A 12,600-nucleotide genomic window follows, 5' to 3' on the forward strand; every position below is an offset into this window, starting at 1 on the left:
CCTCGTGAGCAACGCCGGCCCCCGACGTCAGCGCGCACACGCGTCACTTCCTGTCGGCGCCAACGGACGGTGAGAGCGCGGAATTCAAACCGAGAGGCGGTTGGAGGGAGAGACGATGGGAGAAAGGCAACGGATCGGTGTATAAGGTGCATTCTGGATCGCTGGTAAAACCTAAAAGCGTTCAGTTTTATAAATCATAATCGTCAGCTATCACGATAAAAATCACAGAACACCAGGTCACAGTCCAACAGGTTTATTTGGAAGCACGAGCTTTCAGAGCGCTGCCCCTTCATCAGGTGATTGTGGAGGACACATTTGTAAGACACAGAATTTATAGCAAAGGTTTACAGTGTGATGTAACTGAAATTATACATTGAAAAATATCTTGATTGTTTAAATCTCTCATCTGTCCAGAACTAGAGGGCATAGGTCTAGGGTGGGAGGGGAAAGATATAAAAGAGACCTAAGGGGTAACTTGGAATGAGCTGCCAGAGGAAGTGGTGGAGGCTGGTACAATTACAACATTTAAAAGGCATCTGGATGGGTATATGAATAGGAAGGGTTTGGATGGACATTTGCCAAGTGCTGGCAAATTGGACTAGATTTATTTGAGATATCTGGTCGACATGTACAAGTTGAACTGAAGAGTCTGTTTCTGTGCTGTACATCTCTTATTGCATGAAGAAGAATGATCTTGAACATTTACTCAAAAAGTTAGACCAGAAAGTTGTATATTCTAATCTACTTGTGATATGGAGGTGTTGGTGTTAGACTGGGATGGACAAAGTTAAAAATCTCACAACACCAAGTTATGTTCCAACAAGTTTATTTGGAATCACTAGCTTTCAGACCGCTGCTCTGTCATCAGATACTTCTTTGCTGCACATGCCCTCCAATCAACACTGTACACCAGATATATTGACAACATTTTCTTCCTCTGGACCCATGGTGAGGAATTACTGAAACAACTACAGGGGTACCTCAAAGGGGGGGGGGGGGGAGGGGGAGGAAAGAGGTTAAGGTACACTCCTCTGTAGAACTCCAGGGAAAGTGTGGGGAGAGAGGGAGGGCAGGAGTTCAGTCATTTGAAGATGGTGCCTGTTTAATCACTGTAAACAAAAGACATGATTGCTGTTGGAAACAAGTCTTTGAGCTCCTTCGGATAATCCAATTTTCAGATAATTGGTATTTGATAATCGAGGTTCCCCTGTACAGAGATACCAATGAGTTTCACCCACATCAGGTTTATTATGGTCTCATTCTTGAAAATATGCATCTCCATCAACGATCAGTATCTCACTCTACCGCAAACCCACTGATAACCTCACAATGCTGCACTTCTCCATCTTACACTCTAAACATGTAAAAATGGCCATCCCCTATGGACAAGCCCTATACATACACATGATCTGCTCAGATGAGGAGGAACATGATGTGAAGGTGCTCAAGGATGCCTTAACAAGAACGCAGTACAATGCTCAACTCGACAATCGCCAGTTCTGACATGCCACAGCCAAGAAACCCATAATGACCTCCTTAGGAGACAGACATGGGTTGCAACCGATGGGGTACCTTTCTTTGCCTAGTACCTCTCAGGAGCTGAAATACTACGCCATGTTCTTTGCAGCCTGCAAAACATTGAGGATGAGCACCTCGCCAAGACCTTCCTTACGTCTCCAGTTCTTGCCTTTAAACAGCTACCAAACCTTAAACAGACCATTGTTTGCACCAAACTGCCCAGCCTTCACGACAACGCAGACCACAACACCATACAACCCTGTCATTGGTCGACAATCAGTGTCGACATTGATACCACCATTACATGTGGAGACACCACAGACCATCTACGCGGCAGTTACTCGTGTGACTCAGCCAATGTTGTCTATCTCATACTCTGCAGGTAAAGACGCCCTGAGGCATGGTACATTGGCAAGACCAAGGGGACACTGACAATGGGTGAATAGACACTGCACAACAATCGCCAGACAGGGATATGCTGTCACAGTAGGGAAACATTTTAATGGTCAGAGGCATTCGGTCTCAGATCTTCGGATGACTGTCCTCCAAGGCAGACTTCGGGATGGGCAGCATTGCAAAGTGGCCGAGCAGAAGCTGATAGCCAAATTCTGTACTGAGAGGATGTCCTCAACCAGGACCTCAGGTTCATGTCACACTACAGGTAACGCCACTACACTACACACACACTCTCTCTCACACACATGCATATACACAAACTTACTTACTCTTTCACATGCTGTCTCAAACACATACGCCCCTCACACTCCAACCCACACGCACACCCTCTCACAGGCCTATACTCCATCACATACTTTACCAAGCTTGTACACACTCTTCCTTGTGCACTCACATGCACAAACACTCACTCACACGTGTGCACACACATCAGTCTTTGGGCTGAATTTGTATTTGCCAAATTATACTTGTAGATACATTCTATTTTGTACAATCTGCAGGCAGTCAATCCATGTAATATTACGTAAATTCCATTTTTGAAATAGAACCAGTCTGACTGAAGATTGGGATACAGACGGACTCTAACCTCACACCTTGAATGTATTGCCTGAGCTGAGATGTCACTTTTTTTTACTAATCTTGAGTTATCTCGAGAATGTGACTTAAAAGAAGTTCTGGGATTTACATATTAATGAACCAAAACTTGCATTTACTGCCAAAAGATGAAACACTTAACAACAATCTAGGTTTGTTCAATATATCATTTCAGTTGCATGACACTAATCTTTTGCTATGAATTCTGTGTGACTGCCCGATTACTCAGACCCCTCGGCATCATGGTAGGCCACAAACCCACCAACACACTAAAACAGCAGCTAAGGAACTTGAAAGACCCTATTCAGACAAAAAGCAAAACTAATGTCATTTACAAAATACTGTGCACGGACTGTAACAAACACTACATTGGACAAACAGCCAGAAAACTAGCCACCAGGATACATGCACACCAACTAGCCACAAAAAGACATGACCCTCTCTCATGAGTATCCCTACATATGGATGAGGAAGGACACCACTTCGACTGTGACAACACACCCATCCTAGGACAAGCCAAACAAAGACACACCAGAGTTCTTAGAAGCATAGCATTCCAACTGGAACTCTATCGACACACACATTGAGTTAGAACCCATCTACCAACCCCCCCCCCGAGAAAACAGGAAGTGATATCACCACAGGAAATGACATCACCAAGCCAAAGAAACCCAAACATATAAATAGAAAGCAGGACTTATTAGCAGTGCTTCGCTTGAGGCCCACTGAAAATGTTACCTAGCAGGGTATTGAAACGTCTGGAAATGAACTTTCCAACTCAGTGAGCAAACCTACATCCATGAATTTTGTGTCTTCTGGTCCTGCTCCACAACTACCTGTTGAAAGAGCTAGTGCTTCCAAATAAACCTATTGGACTATAACCTGGTGTTGTGTGATTTTTTTTTAACCTAATCTACTTGAGATAATTTTAGGCTTGAAGGAATTCCCACCCATCATATCTGTATAATAAAACTGCAGTAAATTATTGCTTTTAGACTAATGGAGCAGAACTTGGAGGGGAGAGAAACTACATTTCAACACACATGATTGCATGGGTTCATGGAGAAGTTGATGATACAAGTAATAAAGTTACAGAAATTTGAACTGTTAGCCAGCTAATTGCCACACTTATGGCTGCAATTTCCACAGGTGGATCAGTGGTTAACAATGGGACATAGATTCAGTTCCAGTCCTGAGTGACTGTGAAGTTTGCACGTTATCCCTGTGTCTGTAGGTTTCCTTCCACAGTCCAAAGATGTGCAGGTGAGTTGGATTAGCCATGCTAAATTATCACATAATACATACGGATGTGCAGGCTATGTTATGTCCAAAGCAAATACTCTATCCCCTTTTCTTAGTCAGCAATTTGTTTCATAATGTCACATTTTATATATCCAATGTCACGTTGTCCAATTTTCATTACCAAAAGAAAAAGGGCAAGTACATAAGAACGTTAGTATCAGGAAATTTAATGTTTCAATTCAGCATCAAGTATTTTCAGAACTTCAATGTAGATCATGCAGAGAAAGATTCCATTTATTCAAAATAACCTCATAATACACCTGAATAGCCACAGGAAAAGTAGCGGGGAGCAAAGTTGTTCTTAGATCTGGCATACCTGATTACAGATGGAGGCCATTCAGTCGATGTAACAATTTTAATGATTCCAGGATGAGTAAGACTTTTAAACTCCTATAGCAACCTATAATGCATATTTTCTCTGATGTTTCAATGATTATATTCCTGCTATGTGGAACCCCAGCTTACTATCCTCCTCTCCCTGCCAATAAAAACTACCATTTTGTTGTGAAAGTTTACGCTTACCCCTAAGTGATTTGATTTGCTACACAATGCAGAGTTTGCCCATTTCCACCACAGAAAATAATCTTGACAGCATTAAGTATTTGAAGGATTAAAAATTGCAGGTGGACAGGGAAGGGAGTTATTGGAGGGCAGACAGGAATTGCTCTTAAAATAAACCACTGTAGATACAATGATCCAAATTCTGTACTATTGCATTTACCTCCAAAATATATGAGCTCTTTGATTTGGCTTAAAGCCTGTTCTCTAAGTTTTGACCTCCGAGTTTGGTAATTCAACCTGTTCTATTCAAAGCTGTTAGATGACCAGTTACATCAGGAATGCCGCACAAATGCAACAGTATATTGCTGCGGATCAAGTTAAGCAGTGGTGCAGACAAAGGGAGAATAGTTCACCTCAACAATAGCACTTCTTCAGACCGAATCAATTTGACTATTAGTGGTTTGTATTTTCTTGCAGCAGAAGAGTCATCCCTTTTGTTCATCTCCCTGACGTCTTGCGCTGTGACTGAAGCATTTACATTCACTCCATTTAAACAGGAGGTTGTCTGCAGAGAAAAATGAGGAACGTATGTTACCAAGTTTGCTCGCTGAAGGTCTTTTTCAGACATTATGTCACCATGCAAGATATCATCAGTGAGCCTCCGGTGAAGTGCTTTCTATTTATATGTCATAGTCTCTTAATATAGGTGATGTCATCTCTGGTTCTTTTTCTCAGAATTGGTAAATGGGGTCCAAATTGATGTGTTTATTGATGGCATTCAGTTTGAATGCCAGACCTCTAGGGATTCCCGTGCGTGTCTCTGTTTAGCCTGTCCTAGGATGGATGTGTTGTCCCAGTCAAAGTGGTGTCCTTTGTCTGTATGTAATGGTACTAGGGATAATTGGTCATGTCTTTTGGTGGCTAGTTGATGTTCATTTATCCTGGTGGCTAGTTTTTTGCCTGGTCTGTCAGATGGATTGTTTGTTATAGTCCTTGCATGGTATTTTGTAAATTACATTCATTTTGCTGGTTGTTTGTATAGGGTCCTTTAGGTTCATCAGCTGCTCTTTGTGTGTACATAGGTTTGTGGATTACCATGATGCCAAAGGGTCAGAGTTGTCTGGTAGTTATTTCAGCGATGTATTTGATGTATGGTAAACATTACATTGGACAGACAGGCAGAAAACTAGCCAGCAGGATACACGAGCAACCAAAAGACATGACCCACTCTCACTGGCATCATTAGAGACGAAGAAGGACATCACTTCAACTGGGACAACACATCCATCCTAGGACAAGCTAAACAGAGACACACGGGCATTCCTAGAGGCCTGGCATTCAAATTGGAACTCGATCAATTAACACATCAATTTGGATTCCATTTACCATTCTCCTAAGAAAAAGAATCAGAAGTGATATCACCCACTTTACGAGACCATAACACATAAATAGAAAACGGGATATAACACAGCACTTCACTGGAGGTTCACTGATGATATTACCTAGCATGGTGACAAAACGTCTGAAAACAAACCTTCCAGCTAAGCGAGCAAACTTACAACCTGAACCTCAACCTGATCTATAAATCTTCTCAAAAACTGCATTACCAAGTCTAAATAACTTGCATTCCCCTACTAAAAAATGACCAGTTCAACCAAATGCTACCACTCCACCTTAAAATTATGCCCATTAGAAGGCTACACATTAAAATTAGATTTAGAGAAATGCAAACTAATTGGTAAAAATGACTTCTACTCTGTTCACCTCACCTCCACACTGTTCAACAAAAAAAAGTAACCAAAATCCATTGGGGAGAAAAGTAGATCAAATGGGATTACTTTTTCTCACTGTTTCATTATTCTCTATGTCAGAAAACACACTTGTTGCATAAATTAACAGCCAAAATAATGCAAATAATTGTGATTTACAGGCACAGTCAAGTGCTGTAAATAATGCTTACTTTTTTTTAGCCCGGAATGAACTGTAGACATACATCTCCCTTGTCATTATTCAATTATCTTCAACCAAATACAAGGAAGACAGCAGAGTTGTTGGACTAGTAATCCAGATGCCGAGACTGAAGATGTGGATACTTAAATTCCTGCTGCAATAGCTGGGGAATTTAAATTGAGTTAATTAACAAAATCTTGAAGAAAATCTGCTAAGAAGCCATGAATGAATTTGCTTTTGGAACTCAAGAACATGTACACCAAACCATAGACATTTACTTACAAAACTCCAGTTCACATTGTATGCCCAACTCTTAACTAGCTCAGGATTTTAATTCTTATTTTGACTGAATTTAGTTGTAATAATTTCCATGATTTGAGAAAATCAAATTCCATTTTCCCTAATAAAAAAAAGTAACATTTCATTAAAAAATTCAATTCAGTGGTATTCTCTCAATTTTAAGTTGTCAGACTTTTTCATAATCAAGCACCATAGAGCAGAAACACTAGGTTTTCCTTTCAGGAGAAGGTTCTGGTGAGAATGTCTTGATTTTGTTCTTGATGTAAAGTTCCAATTCCAACTGCAGGTACTGGAAGAGAGGGTCTGCTCACCAACTTTAACTAGGAAAAAAAATCATGAAAAAAGAATTAATTTTTGTTTTGAATGAAGTGCATTCCCTGCTGTCATTTCCATTCAGTAAATGCCACTGGAACTGGAAAATCGCACAAACATTGCCTAGGGTGGGCAGAGTTAATCAATCAGTTTGATAAGCAACAGCAAAGGATCCACATCTGGACAGTGAAAGGATAAAGACATGAAATGTGCTTGCAAATTACAGCTACGTTTAATCTGCAATCATTGCATAATCCATTTGCCACATGCAAAATAGATGTGCTTAGGGTTCAAATGCTGGTCAAATATGATTTGCAGTATGCTATTGGTTGTTGTAAATTGTACACTGACATCCCAATGACACAGCTGTTAGGGTCCCTACCTCTGTGTCAGGAGGCCTGGAGCAATCCTGCCAGAGACATGTATTATACCATCTCTGAACAGGTTGATTGAAAAAAAACACTTTCGATGCGTATGCAAAGAAGAGCTAGCCAGCACTAGAGACACTTGTTTTAATGGGAGATAATGGCTCTGTGTAAGGCAATAAATAGTTTCCATAAAGTATTCCATTCTTGATGTATTCTTCATAAATAGGCTTGGAGGACCCCTAACAATCCTGACTATTCAAACCTGGTTAAGAAACTACTTAGCAGGCCCATTTTGACATAATCATGGAATACTCTACAAGTGTAGCCAGTATTATAAAGAGATTTCATATGTCCTGAATTTGTGAAAGTACAAGTTCTTGTTTCTTTGTAAGTAAGAGTGGGAACTGGATCCACATCCATGTGAGCTCAGTTTTAAAACTGCTGTTCCAACCCAAAACAAATAAAAGTATCCCATTTGATTAAAACAAGTATTAACATTTGAGAATTACATAGATGTACGATAGCTTACCTTGCATGCTAACTGTTTGTCAAACCTGGGAGATACAAAAAACCATGGGCCCATGTTCTCTGGCTCTTCTTGACTCCATATAAAGTCTGGAAAATAATTTCCAAATTTATATTCATTACATGTGAAAGATTGTCCTCGGCAGTTCGGATGTTGTGTTTGCCAACATGTTACAGCGTATTTAAAAGTTATACATTAAGTGGTTTGAGATACAAGTTTTTTCAAAGCATTGATATGTTGACCAAATATGAAACTTAGATTAGGAAGATTTTTAAAACTGATACACTCAAGATGATCTCAGTGATGCCAGCAGTGGCTCAGCTAAACTGGGTCTCAATCTCTCTAATTAGAAGAGGAGAAGACAAAATATAAATTTTGCAAAAAGGAGACACACAAATCTGAAACATTCATCAGCACTGGGACGTGAGAAAGCAGACTTGGAAAAGAGACACCAATTTATATAACATGGGAAGAGGGTGCTGATTTATTGGATTGTCATTGGTGTGGGGAAAAAAAAAGTTGAGGCTAAAACATTGAATGTTTTCGAGGAGAAGTTGGGAATGTGAATGATGAGAGGTTGCATTTACGTAGCACACAAAATTGGTGCTTCATAGGAGAATAATTCAGAACCAAATCAAACCACAAAGAGTGTGTTGTCAGAAAGGACAATGTTAGAAACTCTGCTGACCTTTTTATTATTTTATTCTTTTACCAATTCTGAATTATGAGCTGGAAATAAATGATGGACCTTGGGACTGCTTGGGATAAAAAGAACAGACCAGGTGAACTTTGTTTGTTTGAGAGTCATCTTCGACTCGAAACATTAGCTTGCTCTCTATCTCTCTCTCTCTCTCTCTGTCTGGATGCTGTCTGACCTGCAGTGATCTCTTGCATTTGTTGTTTTCATTGTATTGCCAACTTTTGCTAACTGTTTAAATACAATGAGGTCAGTATCGAGGAGTTGGTTCCTGTAAGCCTGGAGCAAGCACTATGTTCAAGGAGATGGCAGTTGTTGAATGGTAACTGAGACCTCAGGTAGAGTCAGTCAGTCTGTCAGTGTGAAAGTAGAATTATAGGTTTTTTTGAGCTATGTTTCCGGAGAGATTGTTCTGAGTTACTGCTGAGAGAGCATGAAGATTTGAAAGCTCCTTGCCTAATCTGAGATACTAGTTTCCGAAAATTCAAAGAGAGGAAAACGGAGTTGGAAGAATTGCTGCCTTTGCTTGGTTGAACTAAGAAAGTGACCGTGATCAACATTTCAGGATAAACAGCCAAGAAGTGCACAATTATACTTGTGAATAATCCAGCAGAAAGGACATTTAAGCAATCTGGCTAGTTTTGATATTTTCTTATGTTTATCCTTAAATCGTGCTTTTAATGGTCTGTCTTTTGTGTGAATGGAGGCAGAAAATAAATGTTTCATTAACCAGCTTACCATGCTGTTGAACTTTCTCCCTGCTAATGTTAATTTGTATTTAATAAATTGTTTAGTCTATTGTTTGAGATGCAAAACCGATGACTGGAAATGATTCACAAAGTCTGGGATTGGTCATTCAAAAAATTAGGAACCATTGGAGTGGCTCTTTGGGATTTTATTTTACTGTGTTGTGAATATAGAAGTAGGAAGACTGCTTTGGTCTCCATGTTGTAACAACAAGAGAACAGCCAAATTTTCACAACACCAGGGGAGGCAATGGCCTGGTTGTATTATCCATAGACTATGAATCAAGAGACCCAGTAATGAATCCCACTGCTGTAGCTGTTGGAATATGAATTCAATAAAAATGTGGAATTAGAGTCTAATGACGACTGTGAATCCATTGTAGATTGTTGCAAAAACCCATCTGGCTCACAAATGTCCTTTAGGAAGGGAAATCTCCCATCTTCACTTGATCTGATCTACGTGTGACTCCAGATCCACAACAATGTCGTTGACTCTCACTGCCCTTTGGGCAATAAATGCTCAATTGGCCAGCGACAGCCTTATCCCATGAATTCATATTTTTTAAAAACAACCATAAGTCTTATTTATAATATGCCATTTGTGTCGAAAATTCTCCCAAGGGGCTCCACAGAAGCAAAACCAAAGAGTAATACAAAGCTGTAGACGGGAGGGATTAGGAGGAGTAATTCAAACCTTGGACAAAGAGGTGGAGATTGTGGCCAAGAGGTATAGGGAGGGTGTTGAAAGTGTCAGGTTTTGATGTCCTGAAGGCATTGCTGCCAATGGTGGAGCAAAGGGAACTGAGGCCATGCAAAAGTCCAGAGTCAGACGTTCTTGGGGGATTATGTTGCTGAAGGAGGTTCCACAGTTAGAGGATGGGTGACACAGTGGCTCAGTGGTTAGCATTGCTGCCTTACAGTGCCAGGACCTGGGTTCAATTCCAGCCTCAGGGGACTGTGCGGAGTTTGCACATTCTCCCCATGTCTGTGTACGTCTCCTCCAGGTGCTCTGGTTTCCTCCCCCAATTCACAGATGTGCAGGTTAGGTGAATTGGCCATGCTGAATTGCTCTTGGTGTTCAGTGATGCATAGGTAGGTGCATTGGCCAGGGATAAATGTCAAGTAATATGGTAGGGAAATGGATCTGGTTCTTTCAAGGGTCGGTGTGGACCTGTTGGGCCAACGGCCTGTTTCCATACTCTAGGATTTCATAGAATCCCTATCAACGATGAAGCCATAGAGAGCTATTAGCATGTAGACAATTTTACATTTGTTATGTTTGTCAAAAGGAAACCAGTGTAGGTTAATGATAACAGTGAGGATAAGGGTAGGAGGGACTTAGGTAGGACAAATTAGGATGTGTGCCGCTGATTCGAAAGAACTCTGGTCTGTGGTGAGTTCAAAGTGGGAGGCTAGCCAGGGAAACACTTAACTGCAAGATAACAAAAGCTTGATGTGGAGCACAGTTGAGCAATGCTGGTGATGAAAAGAAGACTTCGAGGAGAAAGTGAGGACTGCAGATGCTGGAGATCAGAGCTGAAAATGTGTTGCTGGAAAAGCACAGCAGGTCAGGCAGCATCCAAGAAGCAGGAGAATCGACGTTTCGGGCATGAGCCCTTCTTCAGGAATGGAGCGCTTCCAGCAACACATTTTCAGCGGTGAAAAGAAGACTATCTTAGTGATGGATAGGATACAGCTGGAAATTCAGCTCAGAGTCAAACAGGATGTGGAGGCTGCAAAAACGATTTGTCTATCAAAAATCAAACATGCAGCACTGTCCAAAAATGTGCAGGTTAGGTGAATTGGCCATGTTAAATTGCCCATTATGTCCAGGGATGTGCAGGCTAATTGGATTAGCTTGGAAAATACAGGGATAAGGTGGAGTAGATCTGGATGAGATGCTCTTCTCAGTCAGTCTGGACTCAATAGACCAGATGGCCTGATGCCATGCTACAGGAATTCGACAATTTTATATTGAACAACCCCACCCCCAAAGAGCTCATTTAAAGGCAACTGCATCAATGCTGTGGAATTATAATATCTTCAAGAAACTTTGATGTTTCAAACAATAAATATTACTGATAGCCATACAATTTTATTCATATGTTAGTAAAGTATAATAAATAGTGAGCAGTTATGTTCTGAGATGACAGGTGTCTCATCCTTTGCTAAAGAACTCATCAACTAATTTCTGGGATGACATGTCCTTTGGGCAAATTGTCAAGGCAATGAATGCTTGGTGTGTCAGAGCAGCATCCTTTATTTCTCTTGTGTCTTTAAAAAGTGTGAACTGCAAAGAGAATGGTTTTTAAACACAAGAGGTTTACCAGGAGGGCGGCAGAATTTCGCAGCAAGGAATTTGACATTGATTTTAAAGTTTGTTTTGCAGTTATGGGTTCCCATAGTGTGCAGATGATCAGGAGCTAGGGAGGTGTTTCCAAATGAACTGACTGAGTCTCAGCTAACTAAGCAAGTTGGAACTGGAAATGAAACAGAAAGACAGAGAGAAGGTTGTATTGTTCTCCCCCAGTAAAAATAGCCTATTCTCTACAATAAAACAAAACTCAGTTTCACCTTAAATAAAACCAGCTTCCCTTTCCAGCAACAATTGCTGTGCACTGAATTTTAAATTAATAAATCAGACATTTTCCAAGTGAATCAGTTACTCTGCACGTCTTACAAACCAGCAGAAACTCCCAGAAAAAGATACCTGAACACAAAGGGCTTGGCTAACAAAAGATATATCAGGAGACAAAGACCACTGTACTGACTTTCCTGACTCTTTTTCCTCTGCTAATAATCTATTTATTTATTTGTGAGTATTTGTGTCAGGGAGTGTTTACAAGGGCTGAGACAGGGTCACCGGAACTGAAACGTTAACTTTGATTTCAATGTACAGACCTCTGCTGCCAGACATCCAGAGCTTTTCCAGCACCTTGTCTTTGTTTCTGATTTACAGCATCGGCATTTCTTTTGGCTTTTATTCGGTATTTATAAGGGGATTAGAATTTTAGTTCGTAATGTTATGTGCCAATTGTTTATTTCTATTTACTTTAAGTAATTAGACTATAATCATTCTTGTTTCCTACAGAAATTTAGTGTTTGCTTTCCATTAACCTAGATCTGAAAGTCGGGTAAATTGGGGTACAGTGTGTTCCTTCTTAAAAAAACCTTTATCAGGAATGGTGAGACTTGATTAACAGCATGCTTCCCCAGTGGGCTGTAACAGGTGTCAACATTTTACTTCTAAAAAAATGCATTTTTAAAAATTACACTAACTAAGAAAGGGGGAGGAACTGACAGCTCACATGTGGATCAATGTTTTGAGAG

General features: G+C 40.4%; 1 protein-coding gene across 1 annotated transcript in view; it reads right to left on the minus strand.

The window, feature by feature from the left end:
- Positions 1–5,100: 5,100 nt before the first annotated feature.
- dhtkd1 (dehydrogenase E1 and transketolase domain containing 1) overlaps positions 5,101–12,600 on the minus strand; it is a 63,450-nt gene continuing 55,950 nt past the window's right edge. Inside the window, exons 16-17 of the mRNA XM_060842624.1 lie at positions 7,831–7,916; positions 5,101–6,941 (exon numbers count right to left, since the gene is read on the minus strand). Of these exons, the coding sequence (XP_060698607.1) occupies positions 6,840–6,941; positions 7,831–7,916 (188 nt within the window). The 3' untranslated portion in view covers positions 5,101–6,839. The remainder of the gene's footprint in view (positions 6,942–7,830; positions 7,917–12,600) is intronic.

This window comes from Hemiscyllium ocellatum, chromosome 23 (genome assembly GCF_020745735.1).
Source record: "Hemiscyllium ocellatum isolate sHemOce1 chromosome 23, sHemOce1.pat.X.cur, whole genome shotgun sequence".
Taxonomy (NCBI): domain Eukaryota; kingdom Metazoa; phylum Chordata; class Chondrichthyes; order Orectolobiformes; family Hemiscylliidae; genus Hemiscyllium; species Hemiscyllium ocellatum.